Below are 19,955 nucleotides of genomic sequence, written 5' to 3'. Positions count from 1 at the left end.
AAGATTTTCACTCTAGAAGGCAGCTCTCACGTTGGTGCGCGGTGTTCTCTCCCCAGGTGGCCCTTTGCCTGCAGACATGGCCCCCGGGCCTGTGAAGTCACCAATCTTGCCTTCCGGGAACCTGCCCGTGCCTCCTTTCCTGGGACCCTTGGGAATGGAGAGGGAGAACTCCGTCGTGGGAGCGCAGAACCCCCAGTTGACGCCTCCCGGCCTGCAAGGCCTGACCACCTCCATCTTGGGGTCGGTGATCAGCGGGCTCCAGAAACCAAAGCAAACCGACAGTGGGCCTCCCCCCTCCTCTGGGGTAAGTCATTCGTCTGTCACTGCGGTTACTGGGAGGAATTTAACAGTCAGCATGCGATGGCCGTAGTGAAGGTCTAAACAGAGAGCCAAGCGTGGTGTCATGGTAAGAGCGGGGGTTTGGAGAGGCGGACTCTGATCTGGTGGACCGGGTTCGATTCCCGACTCCTCCACCTGAAGCCAGCTGGGTGACCTTGGGCGGGTCACAGTTCTCTTAGAGCTCTCCCAGCCCCACCTACCTCACAAGGTGTTTGTTTTGGGGAGGGGAAGGAGATCGTAAGCCAGTTTGATTCTTCCTTAAGCGGTAGAGAAAGTCGGCATATGAAAACCAACTGCTCTTCTTCCTCCTCATCCTCTTCCCCTCCTCCTCCTTCCCCCTTCTCAAAAAGGTTGGGGACCCCTGTTCTCAGGGCATATACTGTGCCCATTGTGTAGTTTAATCAGTGCACAACAAAAGGGTATGGATCCTGCAGGTTCTTTCAGAGCTGTTTAACATCCATTTGTTTGTTTTGTTTTTGTTTCATCCTCTATGATGGTTTTTATCCTTTTGTGCTCAGGGCCCGAGCTGAAAGATGGGGCTCAGTCTTTAAGCTATGTGTCCCCTTTTCTTCTCATCTCTTCTGTGGCCCGAGGAACTATTTTCCTTCCGATTGGTGCCGCCAGTCTCGGTTGAAGACCAGGAACGTGTGTTCATGATTCTTTCTCTCACAGGTGTCTCTGCTGGGAGAACCACCCAAGGACTTCAAGATTCCGCTCAACCCATACTTAAACCTGCACAGCCTGCTCCCCACAAGCAAACTCGGAGGTGAGGAAATGGGGACAGGGTGGGGAGAGCAGACGTTGGCCTAAAGACAAAAAGGGGTGCCAGATCTTGGAAAGATCACAGGCACATGAAACTGCTGTATATTGAATCAGTCCAGCAAAGTCGGTATTGTCTACTCAGACAGGCAGCGGCTCTCCAAAATCTCAGGTGGAGGTCTTCATAACACCTACCACCTGACCCTTTTAGCTGGAGATGCCGGAGATTGAACCTGGGACCTTCTGAATGCCAAGCGGGCGCTCTAACACTGAGCCACAGCTTCTTAGTACTTAGATGGGAGATAGCCACAAAGGAAGTACAGGGTTGCTACGCAGAGGCAGGCAATGTCAGACCTGGATGACCCAAGGCTAGCCCAGTCTCGTCCCATCTCAGAAGCTAAGCAGGGTTGGCCCTGGTTCGTCCTGGGAGGGGCCGTGGCTCAGTGGTAGAGCCTCTGCTTGGCATGCAGAAGGTCCCAGGTTCAATCCCCGGGGTTCAATCCCCGGCATCTCCAGTTGAAGGGACCAGGCAAGTAGGTGATGTGAAAGACCCCTGCCTGAGACCCTGGAAAGCCTTGGAGAGGGGCCATGGCTCAGTGGTAGAGCCTCTGCTTGGCACGCAGAAGGTCCCAGGTTCAATCCCCAGCATCTCCAGTTGAAGGGACTAGGCAAGTAGGTGATGTGAAAGACCTCCGCCTGAGACCCTGGAGAGCAGCTGCTGGTCTGAGTAGACAATACTGACTTGGATGGACCGAGGTTCTGATTCAGTAGAAGGCAGCTTCATGTGTTCATGGTTGGGAGACCAGCCAGGAAGTCCAGGATTGCTATGCTGAGGTAGGCAAAGGCAAACCACCTCTTTTTGTCTCTTGCCTTGAAGACCCTACAGGGTCGCTGTGAGTCAGCCGGGACTTGACAGCACTCTCCGCCACTAAATTAAATGAGAGACAGAGATGTGCATTGAAAACTGGGCAGGGCTTTGTGTTGGATAATACCGGCCATAGGAAACGGAGGCGGGGGGGGGGGGGCTCTCAGTGTTCTGGAGTGCCAAGAATAAGCCTAGCAGGGCTTAATACCCTTAGTAACCTCCCACTGAGTTCCAGATACATTCGTATGCAATTGCTGACAGCAGAGTTCTTCTGGCTGGGGTCACACTTAGAATCGTTCGGCGCTCCAGCCCCGCCTGTCCTCCCCGTCCCGATGCCACAGCCAGCAGTGGCAAGAATGCACTTGTGCATTCGCTCTCAGACAGTCCCAGCCACAGCTCCAGCGGAGACCAGGAGGCCGAACAACCACACCTCCAGTTTCTGTGCTCGCCCTTCCTAAAGGTGGGCGTTCCTGCTCATGAGTTATAAGCTCATGAGTTATAAGCTTGCTTCGTTCAGCTAGCAGGGAGCGTTCCCTTCTTCCCTGGGGCTACTCCGCTTGTGGAAAAGAACCCTGCCACCTCCCCGTTCTCCAGTGACAGCTGCTAGAATGCTAATGAATTAGCTTTTGTCTCTGCAGGTGGAGCCAGCAAAGGGTTCAGCCTGAAGGCAGGTGTGCTTGGCAATGCCTCCAATCCTAGAATTCCCCAGGCCTCCATGCCTGACTCCGTACTGCCTTCTTCTGGGCTGGCAGGAGACAGCTGCGCATTCGACTATCAGCCAGTGAGTACCGCAGAATCCTGGGGGATGGGGGGGTGTCGGCTTTTCTGAAGATGGCCGTATATACTCACGCTCAGGTTGCCAGCCTCCAGGTGGGGGCCTGGAAATCCAGTCTAAAAATTATGTATGTACAAAACATGTATATATTTATTTCAGGATAAAACCTAATATAAATCGAATACCGCATATAACACATATAGGGCCTCCCCTGCAAAAGGTTATTCCTGATCTAACTCGCGGGATGGCAGCACTCATTCCAACGCTAGTCAGCGTTGTGCGTCACTCATTCCACCGATCTCATAAGAGACCGTCATGGCCACCACCACCCCTCCGCTCCCAACCTCGGAGTGTGCCAGGGATGAGGGTGAGCAGCTTGTGGGCCCTGGCGCTTGCTAAACTGAGATGAGGGAGGCTGCTGCTAGAACATAAGAAAAGCCCTGCTGGATCCGACCAAGGCCCATCAAGTCCCGCAGTCTGTTCACACAGGGGCCAACCAGGGGCCTCTAGGAAGCCTACAAGCAAGGCGACTGCAGCAGCACCATCCTGCCTGCGTTCCAAAGCACCTAATACAACAGGCCTGCTCCTCTGACCCTGGAGAGAATAGGTATGCATCATGACTAGTATCCATTTTGACTAGGAGTCATGGATACCCCTCTCCTCTGTGAACGCGTCCACTCCCCTCTTCGAGCCTTCCAAGTTGGCAGCCCTCACCACATCCTGAGGCAGGGAGTTCCACCACTGAACTATGCTTTGTGTAAAGAAACACTTCCTTTTTTATTTTGAATCTCTCACTCTCCAGCTTCAGCCGAGAACCCCACATTCTAGCAGTTCTGTTTGGAGGAGGGGTGGGGGTCCCTGCAAGTGGCTGGTGCTAATCCTGATTTTCTTCCAGGTATCGCCGTCACCTGGCTTTGAGCGGAACTGCCTGGGGGCTCCTCTGCCTCCCTTCTATTCAGGATCCCCTACTTCCTACTTCACCAGCGGCCTTCAGGCGGGGCTCCGGCAGAGTCACCTAAACAAAGTAAGGGGACAGGCGGTCTACTTCAGAGGTGCCCCAGCAGGGCTCTGGGGAGGAACCTTCTGGACCTCGGCATCTCTACTTCTCTCCCTTCAGCAAACTGAAGGAAGAAAGCCATCAGCCTCAAGTCGGTTTTCTGGGATCGTATAAGTGAAGTAAATAAAATAAATATGGCCCATGTTACAAAACCGATTCTTGACCTCCTGCAGTGCCCAGGTGACTTTTCTTTTTTAAAAGGGCTTGTAGGGGGTGTTCAGGAGACAAGTCTGGGGGTCCTAAGGCAGCAATGCTCCCAAATAGCCACCGTCCCGCACAGGCTGTTATCTGATTCTTAGCCAGCGTGGCATAGTGGTTAAGAGCGGCGGACTCTAATCTGTAGTAACGGGTTCGATTCCCCGCTCCTCCACACGAAGCCTGCTGGGTGACCTTGAACCAGTCACAGTTCTCTCTGAACTCTCTCAGCCTCACCTACCTCACCAGGTGCCTGTTGTGGGTAGGGGGAGGGAAGGTGACTGTAAGCCGCTTTGAGACTCCTTACGGTAGAGAAAACCGAGGTATATAAACCACCTCTTCTTTTTTAATAAAATTTGTATTATTTTTCCAAAATTATTAATCACATAGTTTAACAATTAACATAAACAATAAAAAGTAAAAACAAATAGGTAACGTTGTTAAAAATTTTTATATATAATCAAGAATTGTTGACTCTCCCTACACCTCCCTTCATCTTGTGATAAATTAGTAATCTCTTTTGCACAAAATTCTAATCCTGATACTATTGTTAATATTTATTGATCTCTTTGACATTTATATTTTTCAAGGGAAAAAAAGATTAATAGTTAGTAATATCATATAAAGGAAAGAAAAAAGGAAATAAGAATAAAAGGAAGAAGAGGAGAAATAGTAAATCTCGCTAATAATAAATGGATTAGTATAATAAAAAGCATTTGATTATTTCCATTAAAAATTAATTATTTTGTCCTCCATTTCTCCCTAACACTCATTTAATACATATTGTTTTTCTAGTAAATTGATATCATATATAGTTCTATTTCCATTATAACCAATCCTTTTAACCAGTTCCTTTTCGATCTTATCCAGAAGAGACACTAGACTCTTTTAAATTAATCCCTTTGTCCGGAATTTCCAGCATTTCTTTCTTTTCCACATTAGCAGTAATCATCGAAGAGCATCCTTGGAGATTGTTGGTAAAGTCTCTTCTGCAGATAGATAATTTCCATAGTAAATCCATGTTGCAATATCTTCCATCCCAAATTCAAAGAAAAAGATCCTGACAGCCCCAGTTTTTCTACTCATTAAATCCTCCAAGCAGGTGTTGAAAAGTTCATCAAGCAGATTAAGGGGACAGAAGTCAAAATCACTCACATTCAAAGCCATTGTTGTCAGATGGGCTATTGCAGATTGTTTATTGTAATTCCTCGTTTCCTTTGCAGGGTTCTTCTGTTCTCCATCTCTCTTGTCAACTAGAGGGCCCTCTAGTATCTCCTCTGATCTCATTGTGATAAATTTGGGTTTTTATGTCTTTAAGATCATCTGAGATGATGTCCAGTTTTTGATTAATAAATTGAAATGAAATGTTCATCAAAGCAGAGAGTTGTTCCATCTGTGTAATCAGATATTCCATGGTTTCTACTTCTGAAAATTCCAGTTGAAACTCAGTTAATAAGATCCAGGCAAATTCCAGTGTAGTAAATAACAAGGAGTTGCTGCAGGAATCAGGGTCATAGACCTTCCGTCTTCTTTGTGGTCAGGAACTTGGGAAATATTTGCCAGTTACACACTAATACCACACTTCCGATTCCAAGTTCTCTGGCTCTTTCGCGATGATAGATTGTTTCTGGGAAGGACGTGGCTGGAAGGCTTTGTTTAGTTAGAAAGACTCTTCGGGGTGGGGGATGTTTCCACTCCTCCCTCCCCTTTATACATAGTAGTTCCTGATTGGCAACTGAAGCGTCTTTCAAAAATCTTAGTTGTTATGTCTTCCCACTGATCAAATTGATAAGATCCCTGCCGGGTTATCAGATCTTTTCTTGTTTTTAAAGAGTCATTTAAACATTGAGTGGGGAGATACGGATTCGACTGATGTATTTAGCAGTCTCCTGGGACTTCCAAATCCAGGTAAAACAAAGGAGTTCTTTTAAACTTAGATTTTAGAAGAGTAGGTGTTCTTGCTTCTGTATAGTTGCTAGATGGTAATAGATAGGGGAGAGCAAAGCCTAAATTCCAAAGAGACGTCTGCGGCGATTTATTACCCCTCAAGCTGGCGGGACTACTACTGAATCTCCGAAGTCATAAAACTCAGAGTTCAGGAGTCAAACCGGTCTTCATCGGCTGCAGGACATTTCCTGATACCCGTTCCACTATTTAGGAATTGGGAGGGGTGTGTTGACACCCCTATTTAAGACGTTTCTTGGTTCACCCTCCGGGAGCCCCCGGGGAGACGGGTGCTTCGCTCAGCTGCCCTTGCGGAAGTCCACCTTCTTCTTAATAGAAAATGCTAACTGGTTGGCGTGGTTCTGCCCCCAGCACAGTCTGGAGATGGTTTATTTATTTATTTAAAACAATTATTAGACGCTCTTCTTTTGGAGCTCAAGGCAGCTTAACAGTATTAATAAAACACCTAAAATAGAATACACAAAACCAAAAATTTTAAAATCGCAATTTAGGTTGGCTTTAATTAAATGCAGCCCTAAATAAAGCAGTCTTCGGCTGCCTCCTAAAGATGGAAAGTGAAGGGCCGGAGGTTGTTACATAGTCGTGGGGTGGCCACTGAAAAGGCCCTGTCTTATGTGCTCACCAGACGATCTTCTTTGATTGGTGGGGCAGTCAGGAGGGCCTCTCGCTGTGATCTTAATCCCAGGCAGGAACATAGGGGAGAAGGCGGTCCTTCAGGTTAGACTTCAGCCCTTCAGGTTTAAGGCCTTGCCTGTGATCTGTGTAGCAGTTTGCGTTTCTGAGAAGACTTGCAGTTGAACGTGATACTGACTCTGCCCTTGCCTCCTCTCCCAGGCGGTCGGGATGCCCCCTGTGGGCACGGGAGACAGTCTGCTGGGACTCGGACCAAACGGTCACTCGCACGGCACCCACACAAAGGTGAGATGCTAGGCCCCGCCCCCCCCAACCTTTTTTTTTTGAGCCTGCGGGTGCCTTTGGAGTCCTGACACAGCCCTGATTTGGTATTGTGGGATCCTGCCTGGCAGGGGGTTGGACTGGATCGCCCTTGTGATCTCTTCCAACTTTGTGTGATTTTGTGATTTCAGGGTGTTGGGCACAGCCACAGAATGGCTGCTGCGGGAGGCGGGGCCAGCATAAAAAATGGCTGCCACAGCTTAACCTTTAGTGAAGCTGTGTGTGGCGGCAGCTGCTGCCAAAAAAACCACGTTTAAAAAAAATCTGCACAGCTCATCAAAGCCTCGCTGGGCAAAAAGCCCCATCCACTTTCTAAAAGCACTTGGGGAGGAAGTACTTTGTACGCAGCACTTAGTTAAGTAATGGAATTCACAGCTTGAACACTGTGGCTTAGTGGTAGAGCATCTGCTTGGCATGCAGAAGGCCCCAGGTTGAATCCCCGGCATCTCCAGTTAAAGGGACCAGGCAGGTAGGTGATGGGAAAGACCTCTCTACCTGAGACCCTGAAGAGCCACTGCTGGTCTGAGTAGACAATACTGATTTTGATGGACCCAAATGGTCTGATTCAGTATAAGGCAGCTTCATGCATTATATGCCTCGTGCATTTTAACCTATAATTTTTAATCCATAGTTCATATATGATTAAATATATAATCTATAGATTATAATAGTTCTATATATATAATGGGGCAGCACTATGGTTCAGTGGCAGAGCATCTGCCTGGCACGCAGAAGGTCCCAGGTTCAATCCCCGGCATCTCCAGTTAAAGGAACCAGGGAAGTAGGTGATATGAAAGGCCTCCGCATGAGACCCTGGAGAGCCATAGGTAGGGGCCATGGCTCAGTGGTAGAGCATCTGCTTGGCATGCAGAAGGCCCCAGTTTCAGTCCCCAGCATCTCCAGTTAAAGGGACCAGGCAAGTAGGTGATGGGAAAGACCTCTGCCTGAGACCCTGGAGAGCCGCTGCTGGTCTGAGTAGACAATACTGACTTTGATGGACCGAGGGTCTGATTCAGTATAAGGCAGCTTCATGTGTTCACTTGGCAGGAACCAGAAAAGTTGTCAGCAGGCCCCATGGGCGTTGGGGACCCCCTGTGCTATAGCGAAGGTGCTTGGTAGGTGATGGCACCCCCTGTTGCTTTCCGCATCTTGCTGCCAGCCCCTTAATGCCGCCTCTCTTCCTCTTTCCTCGGTTGTGTCTTTGCAGACTCCTGTTGGTGGCCAGAAGCGTGCCTTTTCCCACCTGCTCCCTTCCCCGGAACCCAGCCCAGAAGGCAGCTACGTCGGCCAGCATTCCCAGGGCCTGGGAGGCCACTACGCAGATTCCTACCTGAAGCGGAAGAGGATATTTTAATCGCTTGTTTGCTCCTGAAGCACTCGAATCTCCTTTTCCCTCCATCCCAACCCAAATGTGTAAATTTTGTACAAATGTGGGTTGTTTTTTAAATGTGTTGCTTTAGATCATGTTTTTTTTAAAAGCATGTTTGAGAAGGACTTGGCTTCTGGACTCGGGGACAGATACAAGTGCCTACTGGTTTTGGAAGTGAGCCCGATAAACTCCCGGAGGACAGTGCCTTTCCGGGGAGCAAACGCCTCTCTTCCTAGGCTAGGCGCCCGAGCCGCAGTGACCCTCCGCAAACGACACACAAAGTCCCGCCGGCCCGTCCATCAGTGGGACCAAAGTGAACCTTGAGGCCTCCCCCTGACTCGGCCTCCTTCCCGTGCGAGATTCCGCTCGCGGTCACCGAGATTCGTGTGTCCCCTCGAGCTAGGCCGCGGCCTTCTAAGGAGATGGGCTCCCAAGGCTGCTTCCGGCACGGGAATGTACCTCGATTCAGCCGTTGCCTCGAAGTTGTAGTGACAGAGAGAGCTGCTAAGAGGAAGCAGCCCTAGAAGGGCCTCGGATCCGTCAGCCCTCTGCAGCACTTAGCCCCTGCAAGGCATTCGGCGCTTGGTGGGGTGGGGGGCGCTGATCTAGCTGCTTCCCCACGATCTGAGTTTCCTTCATTTTAACGCTTAAAAATCCTTTCCTTCCCCTTATTTTTGGTAATCAACGATTTGTAAACTGCCCCTTTTTAATTTTTAATGCTAGTAGTTTTTTTTTTAAAAAAGAAATAGTTTAGAAGTGTAAGATCTTGGTAAGTTTCCATGTAAACTTCATTTGGTTGGATAATCCGTGTGTGTGCGCGTGTGTGTGTGTTTAAAATAAGTTTCTGCCCTCCTAGATCATGGCTGTTTCGTTCCAGACCAATTCCTCCTTTGGGTGCAAATAATTTTATTTTTTTTCCTGAGTGAATGTTTTTTCCTCCTTAGTTTGACAACTGTCTTTAATGCAGGGCCCGAGGTCTGAGGTACGTCAGGCCCGACCTCCACGGCTGAGACAATCTTTCACCATCACTTTTCCTAGAGTGACTTAGAATTTCGTGTATTGATTTTTGCATCTCTCATGGCGACAGGAAAGTCCTCTCTGGGCCTTTCGGGTCACGTCAGCTTGGGAGCTGTTGCCAGCGTTTTAGTAGAACTGAAATTCGGAAACTGGTTTTGCCCCGCAAGCGGCGGTGGCTCCCAGCCCCTCTTGACAGGTTTGTGTCTCCCCTCACCAGGGCGAGGGAGGACAGACGGACAAAGCACACCTTTGCTCCCAGGCAGTTCCTGATGTGAGCTAGGCCCAGGATTGGCCCGGGACAAAGGCAAATAGATCAGCATCCATTAGTTCTGCTGAGGTTCAAGAGGAAAGGCGTATTTTACCGTATCGCTGATTTTCAGCGGCAGAAACCTGCCTGGGGTTTCTTTTGAGTCTGTCAGATCTGTAACCTTCTCCGGGGGTGGGGGGGGGGGAGATTTTCAGTTCTGCTTAGAGGCAATACTGTTCTGTTTTATAAACATGCTGCAGATATTTCTATTGTAGATACTGACTGGTTTGCTGTATTTGTCGAGGGGTTGAAATCCCTCGACAGCTGGACTCCAACTTTCCAAAGTAAAGCTATATTTATATCAAACCTTGTCTGCGTCCGTTCTTTTGCGGAAGAAGAGTTGGTTTTTATATGGCAACTTTCTCTAACACTTAAGGAAGAATCAAACTGCCTTACAATCACCTTCCCCTCCCCACAACAGACACCCTGTGAGGTAGGTGGGGCTGAGAGAACTGTGACTAGCCCAAGGTCACCCAGGTGGCTTCACGTGGAGTAGTGGGGGAACCAACCTGGTTCACCAGATCAGCGTCTGCCACGTGGAGGAGTGGGGAATCAAACCCGGTTCTCCAGATTAGAGTCCATCGCTCCAAACCACTGCTCTTATCCACTACACCACGTTTATTTATATTCAAATAAAAAGCGTTCCAGTTCAGGCCCGTCGGTGAGCGACGGAAGCAGATGCTCGCGGAGAAGTTTATTCGTTCGCGTTATTTGTAGTCCACCTTTCTCAGTGGGACTCAAGGCAGACGACGCACAATCAACAGAGTGGGGACATGAAATAGACAGTGAAGTAGGATTTGACTCCTAGAACTCTGGAAACCAGCCAGAGGTGAAGCACAGTGTAAGCAGTAAACATGACACATTAAACAAAAGCAAAAATTACACAGTAGGAACCTACTTACAGCAACAGATAGTACGAACTATGCACAGTGGTATAGTTAGTCCACGGAGCACAGTTTGGGAACCGCTGCTCTAAAGGAAGCTGTAGGAAACAATTTTGTTACAATATCCCTTTCATACATGATAGCCAAGATTTACACCCTGTGCAAAATCAGCTCAAGGAAAGGGGGGGCTATAGGAGAGTTTGGCTGGGGGTCACCACAAAGCAGGCCATGTGGTGTTCTGGGGCTGAGCACTGCGTGCATCATATTCTTGGTCAGCTGGAAAATGTTCTTGGGAATTGGGGCCCTAGCTAGCCTCCTAGCGAGTATCAGCTGCATGTTATGTTTGACCCTCTGTTCATGCACAGGAGGATCAACCAAAAGGGCGGGTTCGAGGGTAGGAGACAGAAGGTCAGACTGATTCCTTGTGGGATCATGATAACCGTTGACCCAGCTGTGTGTTTCCTGGACTGCTGTTGGTTTTCAGGAGGGAGCAAAGGGTGAGTGCATGCGAGGGTTGCCAACCTCCAGGTACTAGCTGGGGATCTCCCACTATTACAACCGATCTCCATCTGATAGAGATCAGTTCGCCTGGCCGCTTTGGCCATTGGACTCCGTGGCATTGAAGTCCCTCCCCTCCGCAAACCCTGCTCTCTTCAGTCTCCACCCTCCAAAAGCTCCAGGTATTTCCCAACCCAGAGCTGGCAACCCTACCCTACTCTCAGCATGGCATGCTCTGGGCCCATTTTCAATTCCCAATATGATCTAGATTCAGTATTATTGCGTATTTAAGATTGCATAATTATGCAATTATGCTATATATATATATATATCTATATATATATATATATATATATATATATATATTTGCATATTTTCAATTCCCAATATGATCTAGATTCAGCATTATTGTGTATGTATCTATACACACACACACACACAATCTCAATCATATTGGGAACTGAAAATGGCATACATACATTTATGCAATCATATATATATATATATATATATATATATATATATATATATATATATATATATATTCAATTCCCAATATGATCTAGATTCAGCATTATTGTGTATGTATCTATACACACACACACACACACACACACAATCTCAATCATATTGGGAACTGAAAATGGCATACATACATTTATGCAATCATATATATATATATATTCAATTCCCAATATGATCTAGATTCAGCATTATTGTGTATGTATCTATACACACACACACACACACACACACACACAATCTCAATCATATTGGGAACTGAAAATGGCATACATACATTTATGCAATCATATATATATATATATATGAATGATTGCATAAATGTATGTATGCCATTTTCAGTTCCCAATATGATTGAGATTGGGAATTGAATATATATATATATATATATATATATATATATATATATATATATATATATATATATATATATATATATATATATATATTCAATTCCCAATATGATCTAGATTCAGCATTATTGTGTATGTATCTATACACACACACACACACACACACACACACACAATCTCAATCATATTGGGAACTGAAAATGGCATACATACATTTATGCAATCATATATATATATATATGAATGATTGCATAAATGTATGTATGCCATTTTCAGTTCCCAATATGATTGAGATTGGGAATTGAATATATATATATATATATATATATATATATATATATATATATATATATATATTCAATTCCCAATATGATCTAGATTCAGCAATATTGTGTGTGTATACACACACATATACACACACATACAATCTAGATCATATTGGGAACTGAAAATGCCATACACGCACACACACATATCTGTATGCATATTCTCCCCTACCACCTCGCAGGGAGGTTGTAGGGGGCAAAGGGGACGGGCCCTGAAGCCCCTTCCCCCTCCCTCCTCCCTCCTCGGGGGCTCGGTCTCCCGGGCAACAGCCGCGGCCCACCGGGGCCCCGCCCACTCGCCCTGCGGTCACGTGGCGCCTGTCATGGCGGCCTCCTGGGCGGCCCCGCGCGGGGCTGTGCTGGGCGCCGCCAGGCGGCTCCTGCTGAGCTCCGGCCCGGCCCGGCGCCGCTTCCGCACTGCTGGTGAGCCGGGGGGGGGGGCCGGCGGGGGGGGGCTAGAAGATCTAGGGCAGGGGGAGGGCCTGTTTTGCCCGGGGGGGGGGTCCAGGGTGGGCCTCCCACTCCCTCGGGGGTGCAAACCTAACAGTGGGGGGGGGGGAGTGAGTGTGGGATCTCCCACTCGCTTTGAAACCCCCCCCCCACACACACACCCCCCAGTTTTTCTGGCCATTTCTCCTTTCCTTTTGGAGCGGCGGACTCTGATCCGGAGAGCCGGGTTTGATTCCCCACCCCTACACTTGAAGCCAGCTGGGTGATCTTGGGCTAGGGTTGCCAACCTCCAGTTGCCAGCTCATCGGGAGATCAGCTGTAATTCCGGGAGGTCTCCAGGCCGCTCCTCCAGGGAGCCCGGGGCTCTCTTTTAATCTCAACCTGGTAGAGTTAGGGTTGCCAGCTCTAGGTTACCAACCTCCAGGTACTAGCTGGAGATCTCCTGCTATTACAACTGACCTCCAGCTGATAGAGATCAGTTCCCCTGGAGAAAAGGGCCGCTTTGGCCATTGGACTCTGTAGCATTGAAGTCCCTCCCCTCCCCAAACCCCACCCTCCTCAGGCTGCACCCTAAAATCCTCCCGCCAGTGGCAAAGAGGGACCTGAACATAAGAACATAAGAAAGGCCCTGCTCGATCAGACCAAGGCCCATCAAGTCCAGCAGCCTGTTCACACAGTGGCAACCCTACTTGCAAGTCTTTGACTCTCTTCCTGACTCTTCCCCCACCCCTTTTCTGCACTTCACTTAGGGTTGCCAGCTCCGGGTGGTGAAATACCTGGAGATTTTGGGGGTGGAGCCAGAGGAGGAAGGGGTTTGGGGAGGGGAGGGACTTCAGTGGGGTATAATGCCATAGGGTCCTTTCGAAGCAGGCCTTTTTTCCAAGGGGAACTGCTCTCTGTCGTCGGGAGATCAGATATAATAGCAGATCTCCAGCCACAACCTGGGGGTTGGCAAGCCTAACTTAACTTATTTCTGTATGAAAGTTTTCTGCCAGGAGCAAAGGGTGCCTGCTTTATTGGCGGCATGGCCCACGAAGGCAGTAGAATAAGAAATACTTCTTAAACTTGCAAAGGTTTCTGGTTCTTAAATGTCAGAAGAGGTGACCTTGAGGCTACAAGCTGAGCTGTTCTTCTCTTCCGCAAGGTCATTTATTTCTCCCTTAAACTAAAACGTAGTATTGTTTACAAATGCTGAACTCTTACTACCTGGGATTTAGAAACCTATCCAGCCCGATCACAACTTCAAACGTAAAAGTCATGAAAACTGTCCTTTGGTCACATTTATTTAGAAGAAGAAGAGTTGGTTTTTAGATGCCGACTTCCTCTTCCACTTAAGGGAGACTCAGACCGGCTTACAATCCCCTTCCCCTCCCCACAACAGACACCCTGTGAGGTAGGTGGGGCTGAGAGAGCTGTGACTGGTGAACAAAGTTCACAAAGTGAACAAAGTTCACCAGATTAGCGTCTGCTGCTCATGTGGAGGAGTGGGGAATCAAACCCGGTTCTCCAGAGTCCACCGCTCTAAACCAGTGCTCTTAACCACTATACAACGCTGGCTCTCAAGAAGAAGGGTTGGTTTTTATATGCAAACTTTCTCTACCACTTAAGGGAGAATCAGACTGGCTTACAATTGCCTTCCCTTCCCCACAACAGATACCCTGTGCGGTAGGTGGGGCTGAGAGAGCTGTGACTAGCCCAAGGTCACCCAGCTGGCTTCATGTGGAGGAGTGAGGAAACCAACCCAGTCCACCAGATTAGTGTCTGCCGCTCATGTGGAGGAGTGGGGAGTTGAACCTGTTTCTCCAGATTAGAGTCCACCGCTCCAAACCACCGCTCTTAAACATTTATATATTTATAATCAAAGATGGGGCCTATGCAGGGTGGGGTTTGGGGAAGGGAAGGACTTCAATGGGGTATAATGCCATGGACTCCACCTTCCAAAGCAACCAGGGGAACTGATCTCTGTCGGCTGGACATCAGTTGTAATAGCGGGACAGTGACCCCTACTCCATTAACCTTAAAAACCTCCAGGGAAGGAGAGCCTACCACCTCCCAAGGAAGCCTGTTCCACTGAGGAAGCACTCTGTTAGAAATTCTTCCTAATGTCTAGACAGAAACTCTTTTGATTTAATTTCAACCCGTTGGTTCTGGTCCGACCGACCTTCTGGGGCAACGGAAAGCAACTCGGCACCCTCCTGTCTATGACAGCCCTTCAGGTACTTGAAGATGGTTATCATGTCCCCTCTCAGTCTTCTCCTCTCCAGGGTAAACATACCCAGCTCCTTCAACCTTTCCTCATAGGACCTGGTTTTCAGACCCCTCACCATCTTTGTTGCCCTCCTCTGGACACGTTCCAGCTTGTTTCACCAAGTGCCATGGCTCCCATGGGCAGCATGTTGGGGACCCCTTGTGTAGTTGATGCCAAGGTCCTTAGAGTACCCAAGCTGGAGGAATGCTGATGTGGTGATATTTCTCTCCCCTCTCCCCCCAGTAACCGACCAGGCAGAAGATGAGAACTGCATGGCAGAACCGTGAGTATTACAAAATACAGTTTTAAAGGGATCAAACAATCCTTTGGCCATTTATGCAGGGTCGATTTTGATGCTCGCTGAAAGCTCCTTTTTTAAATCTGACCTTTAAGACGCCTATTCACAGTCAGATGCAAGAGGAGAAAGTCAGACAAATTCCACTCCACCCCCTGCACACCCGCCGGCTCCTTCGTTCCTTCATTTGCATAGCCATTAGCAATCGTCATTTGTATAGCTAACCCGTGGCTGTGATTCTTCATGCTTTCTTGAGTGGATGCTTCCAGGTGGGGACGGAGCAAATATAAAAAGTCGCGTTAAAAGGGCTCTTAAGAAATGCGAAGCAGGTATGCGTCGGCTTCCGAATGACTTCTGGAATAACCTTCAGCTACACAGTGAAGATACCTTTTGCTGTGGTGGCAGCTGCTGCCAAAGCAACATTTGGCACACCTCCCGCCGGTGGCGAAGAGGGACCTGGCAACCCTACTAATGAAGGGATCTTTGACTCTTGAAAGCTTATACCCGGAAAAGCTTATTGGTCTCCATGCTGCGGCTGTACTCAAATCTAACTGATTTAAAGAATCAGGGATCTCCATTCCTATTTGTATCTGGCAAAGGGAGCTTTCTTGAAGCTCATACCCTGGAAATCTTGCTGGTCTCTGAGTTGCTATTGGGCTCGAATCTAGCTGGACAATTGATGGACAATGTGTTCTCTGATAATTCCGACTCCTTCTTTTTCTGCCTCAGAGTGAACGTGGTGTTTGTAGACCGATCCGGACGGAGGATCCCCGTAAAAGGCAGAGTGGGAGATGATGTTCTGCGCTTGGCTCAAAGGAACAGCATCGAACTGGAAGGTATGTCCCAAAAACAGAAGGAGAGCCAGCGTGGCATAGTGGTTACGAGCGGCAGACTCTAATCTGGAGAACCGGGTTCGATTCCCCCATTCTTTCACATGAAGCCTGCTGGGTGACCTCAGGCTAGACACGGTTCTCTCCAAACCATCTCAGCCCCACCTACCTCAAAAGGTGTTTGTTGTGGTGAGAGGAAGGGAAGGTGATTGTAAACCGCTTTACAGGCAGCACAACAGGAAGTGCACTGAGGAGGGGAGGGGCTGTGGCTCAGTAGTAGAGCATCTGCTTGGCATTCAGAAGGTCCCAGGTTCAATCCCGGGCACCTGCAGTTAAAAGGACTAGGCAAGTAGGTGATGTGAAAGACCTCAGCCTGAGACCCTGGAGAGCCGCTGCCAGTCTGAGTAGACAATACTTTGATGGACCGAGGGTCTGGTTAGGTATAAGTCAAAAAGGGCAAGAGTCCAGTAGCACCTTAAAGACTAACAAAAATATTTTCTGGTAGGGTATGAGCTTTCGTGAGCCACAGCTCACTTCTTCAGATACTGAAGAATCTTCAGGTATCTGAAGAAGTGATCTGTGGCTCACGAAAGCTCATACCCTACCAGAAAATATTTTTGTTAGTCTTTAAGGTGCTACTGGACTCTTGCCCTTTTTGACTACTGCAAACAGACTAACACGGCTACCCACTGTGGTTAGGTATAAGGCAGCTGCATGTAAACTGTGAGCATCCGGATGGTTTGTTTAGCCGGCCTTCCTCTCTTGCTTATTTCAGGAGCCTGTGAGGCATCTCTGGCCTGCTCTACCTGTCATGTCTATGTGAGCCATGATTTTGTGGACAAGCTTCCCACCCCGGATGAACGGTAGGGTCCACCTTCACTCTTTTTCTCACAGAGGCAGAGGGTAGCTGTGTCAGTGTGCTGTTCTACTGCAAAACCAGAGTGGTGTAGTGGATAAGAGCGGTGGACTCTGATCTGGAGAACTAGGTTCGATTCCCCACTCCTCCACATGAGCGGCAGACTTTAATCTGGTGAACCGGGTTGGTTTTCTCACTCCTCCACAGGAAGCCTGCTGGGTGACCTTGGTCCAAACACAGTTTTCTCAGAACTCTCTCAGCCCCACCTACCTCACAAAGTGTCTGTTGTGGGGGGAAGAAAGGAAGGTGATTGTAAGCCGCTTTTGGATTCCTTAAGAAGGGAGAGAAAAGCAGGGTATAAAAACCAACTCCTCTTCTACTAATACTTCTAGAACAGCTAGAGTCCAGTAGCACCTGAGAGATCAACAAGGTTTTCGGGGTATGAGCTTTCAAGAGTCAAATCTCCCTTCATCAGATGCAAGTCGGAATGGAGATCCTTTAGTCCTTATTTCCCAGTCAGAAGGTGAGAGGGGTGATGCAAAGAAGGAACTCAGGATGCAGAGGTACAATGCGCACCTTCTGAGTGGGATATAAGGATTCAGATGTCCATTCTGACTTGGATCGGACGAAAGGAGCTTTGGTTTTCGAAAGCTCATACCCCCCCAAAATCTTGTTGGTCTCACAGAAGCAATGACCTTCTTCAATCTGGGAGGAAGATTTTCTACAGCCAGACAGTTTGGGGACTGGTCCCCCTTGTCTGGGGAGGCTGTGTTCCCCCAGGCTGTAGAAACGGATTAGGGGTTTGCTGCTCCAGAGAAGCCTTTTCTTGCACTTTTGAGCACGGCACAGAATTGGCAGATTTTACAGTCAAACTTTAAAGTACTTAATCATTCACTAGTATTAGTATTACTGTAACAAACAAACAAAAAACCTCAATGAAAGCGATCAACAGTAATAGCAACCATTATCCTGAGTAAAAATTAAGAGAGACAAAAAGGATCAAAACCCTAGGCTAGCCTGGGCCATCTTGGTCAAAGCAAATTAACAGTTCAATCATACGAAAGCTGTAGGGTTAGAAACACTTTCAACATGCATTGGTAGAAGCTTCTGGTGGCCTTAACAAATTGATCACCTTATGCAACGTTGGGGAGACGTTTGTTGGTTTCTTGTGGGGCTGGTTGGCTAACAGCAGAGCTTCATAGCAGGGCCGGACTTCTCCGGTTCCTGTCACGTTCTTGCCCTTCTCCTAGGGAGGAGGACATGTTGGACATGGCCCCCCTACTCCAGGAGAACTCCCGCCTGGGCTGCCAGATCGTCCTCTGCAAAGAACTGGAGGGAGCGGAGTTCACCCTCCCCAAAATCACCAGGAACTTTTACGTGGACGGACACATCCCCAAGCCGCACTGAGGGGTCCGGAGACACGGGCTGGACCGGTCATTCTCCAGAGGGGGCCGACCTGGGTCATCTCAGGAGGCTTCAGAGAGAGCGGGGCAGGTGTGGCTGAAGCAGGTGAAAACCAAAAAATGCCTTGGCGCTCCGGGAGTGAAGAAGATGAAGCTGAGGGAAGAACTACTGAACCACCGGGTGGAGCCGGGGACACACTTCCTACATCTGCCAATCTCTCGGTGTCTCTCCTATGCCACGGCTGGGCTAAGCAGTCTCGTTCCTGGCACCAGAACGATGCTGGAAGAGAACCTCCCATGCCTATCGGCTCTCCCCGAAAACCTACGGGCAGCAGCAGAAGCCCTGGATATAAGGGGATACGGCATGGTAAACGTGGTGGGTGTCTGCAGGGAAAAGTTGGAGCTATTATTTCACAAGGACTTTGGTTGTATTCTTTCTGGACCCCGTCTGTTTTTCCCCTCACTGTCGCACAAGGGGTGTTTAAAAAACTTTGGGTTTTTTTTGCGTTTTTGTCTCCTGTTTGCAGAAAATTCCTCGAATGTCTGTCCATTTCTGTGGTGACTCGTACCTCCCAGATAAGAAATGGGAGGCCGAGCACTTGGGACCCTCTGCTACTACGACTAAATACATTGTTAAAAACAGAATGCTGTGTCTTTTCCCCCATTGTGTGCTGTTTGGTGGGTATAGGGGAGGAATCTCTTGAGAGAAAGAGATCTACTTTAAATTATTATTATTATTTTGAAGGGAATACTTCCCTTTAAGTAAGAGGCTGAGCAAAACATTTAATTGGATTTTGTTTTCAATTTTAAATGGGTAGATCTGATTTAGGAGTACTCTTATGTTGTATGGTCAGGTACGTGGGTGCTCTAGACATGTTCATCAGTCTGTTCACACAGGGGCCAACCAGGTGCCTCTAGGACGCCCACAAACAAGACAACTGCAGCAGCATTGTCCTGCCTGTGTTCCACAGCACCCAATATAACAGGCCTGCTCCTCTGATACTGGAGAGAACAGGTATGCATCATGACTAGCATCCATGTTGACTAGGAGCCATGGATAGCCCTCTCTTCCATGAACATGTCCACTCCCCTCTTCAAGCCTTCCAAGTTGGCAGCCATCACCACATCCTGGGGCAGGGAGTTCCACCATTTAACTATGCCTTCTCTGTTGTCAAAGGCTACTGTTACCAGAGATTTATAAAATATAGTCCTACCTCAATCAAGTAGCTGGTGATGGCTCTGAACTTCCAAGACAAATGGGTGCTCTGACCCAAACCAGATTGCCCTCTGTCCAGAAAGGGATTAAGTCTGGCAGGATGATCCATTGTGGAATGGATGGGAATGGCTCGTTCTAATGTACATTAGGGGGGTGCATTCAGTGAAACCAAACTGAAAAAAGGGCTTTTTAAACTGTAGCCAGTAATCCCAATCTCGAAAGAGATGGAAAAAAATCAGTTTTATTCCGGGATTGCCGGCCACAGCAGTAGAAACCCCTTTTAAATGGGGGGAAAACCCTCTTTAGCACACTCACGAGGAACATTTTAAAGTTTAAATCCCTCTCCCTTCCCCTTATGAGAAACCCCCCCCCCCAAGTTTGATAAAGATTGGGTCAGGGGGTCCAATTTTATGGGGCCCCACTTTTCCTCCATTGGAAACAATGGGGGCCCATAAAATTGGACCCCCTGACC

General features: G+C 48.2%; 2 protein-coding genes across 2 annotated transcripts in view; both read left to right on the top strand.

The window, feature by feature from the left end:
* Nucleotides 1–6,885, top strand: part of RAVER1 (ribonucleoprotein, PTB binding 1) — a 30,066-nt gene extending 23,181 nt beyond the window's left edge. The window contains exons 9-13 of the mRNA XM_056867228.1: nt 57–304; nt 1,012–1,105; nt 2,602–2,744; nt 3,634–3,762; nt 6,790–6,885. Coding sequence (XP_056723206.1) covers nt 57–304; nt 1,012–1,105; nt 2,602–2,744; nt 3,634–3,762; nt 6,790–6,885 — 710 coding nt within the window. The remainder of the gene's footprint in view (nt 1–56; nt 305–1,011; nt 1,106–2,601; nt 2,745–3,633; nt 3,763–6,789) is intronic.
* Nucleotides 6,886–12,508: 5,623 nt separating this feature from the next.
* Nucleotides 12,509–18,287, top strand: FDX2 (ferredoxin 2). The gene is made up of 5 exons (XM_056850498.1): nt 12,509–12,608; nt 15,127–15,166; nt 15,908–16,014; nt 16,784–16,871; nt 18,115–18,287. The coding sequence occupies exons 1-5, from the start codon at nt 12,509–12,511 to the stop codon at nt 18,269–18,271; spliced, it is 492 nt and encodes a 163-aa protein (XP_056706476.1). The 3' UTR covers nt 18,272–18,287.
* The last annotated feature ends 1,668 nt before the right edge of the window (nt 18,288–19,955 follow it).

This window comes from Euleptes europaea, chromosome 1, assembly GCF_029931775.1.
Source record: "Euleptes europaea isolate rEulEur1 chromosome 1, rEulEur1.hap1, whole genome shotgun sequence".
Classification (NCBI taxonomy): Eukaryota; Metazoa; Chordata; class Lepidosauria; order Squamata; family Sphaerodactylidae; genus Euleptes; species Euleptes europaea.
This window is presented reverse-complemented; position numbering and strand designations above follow the sequence as displayed.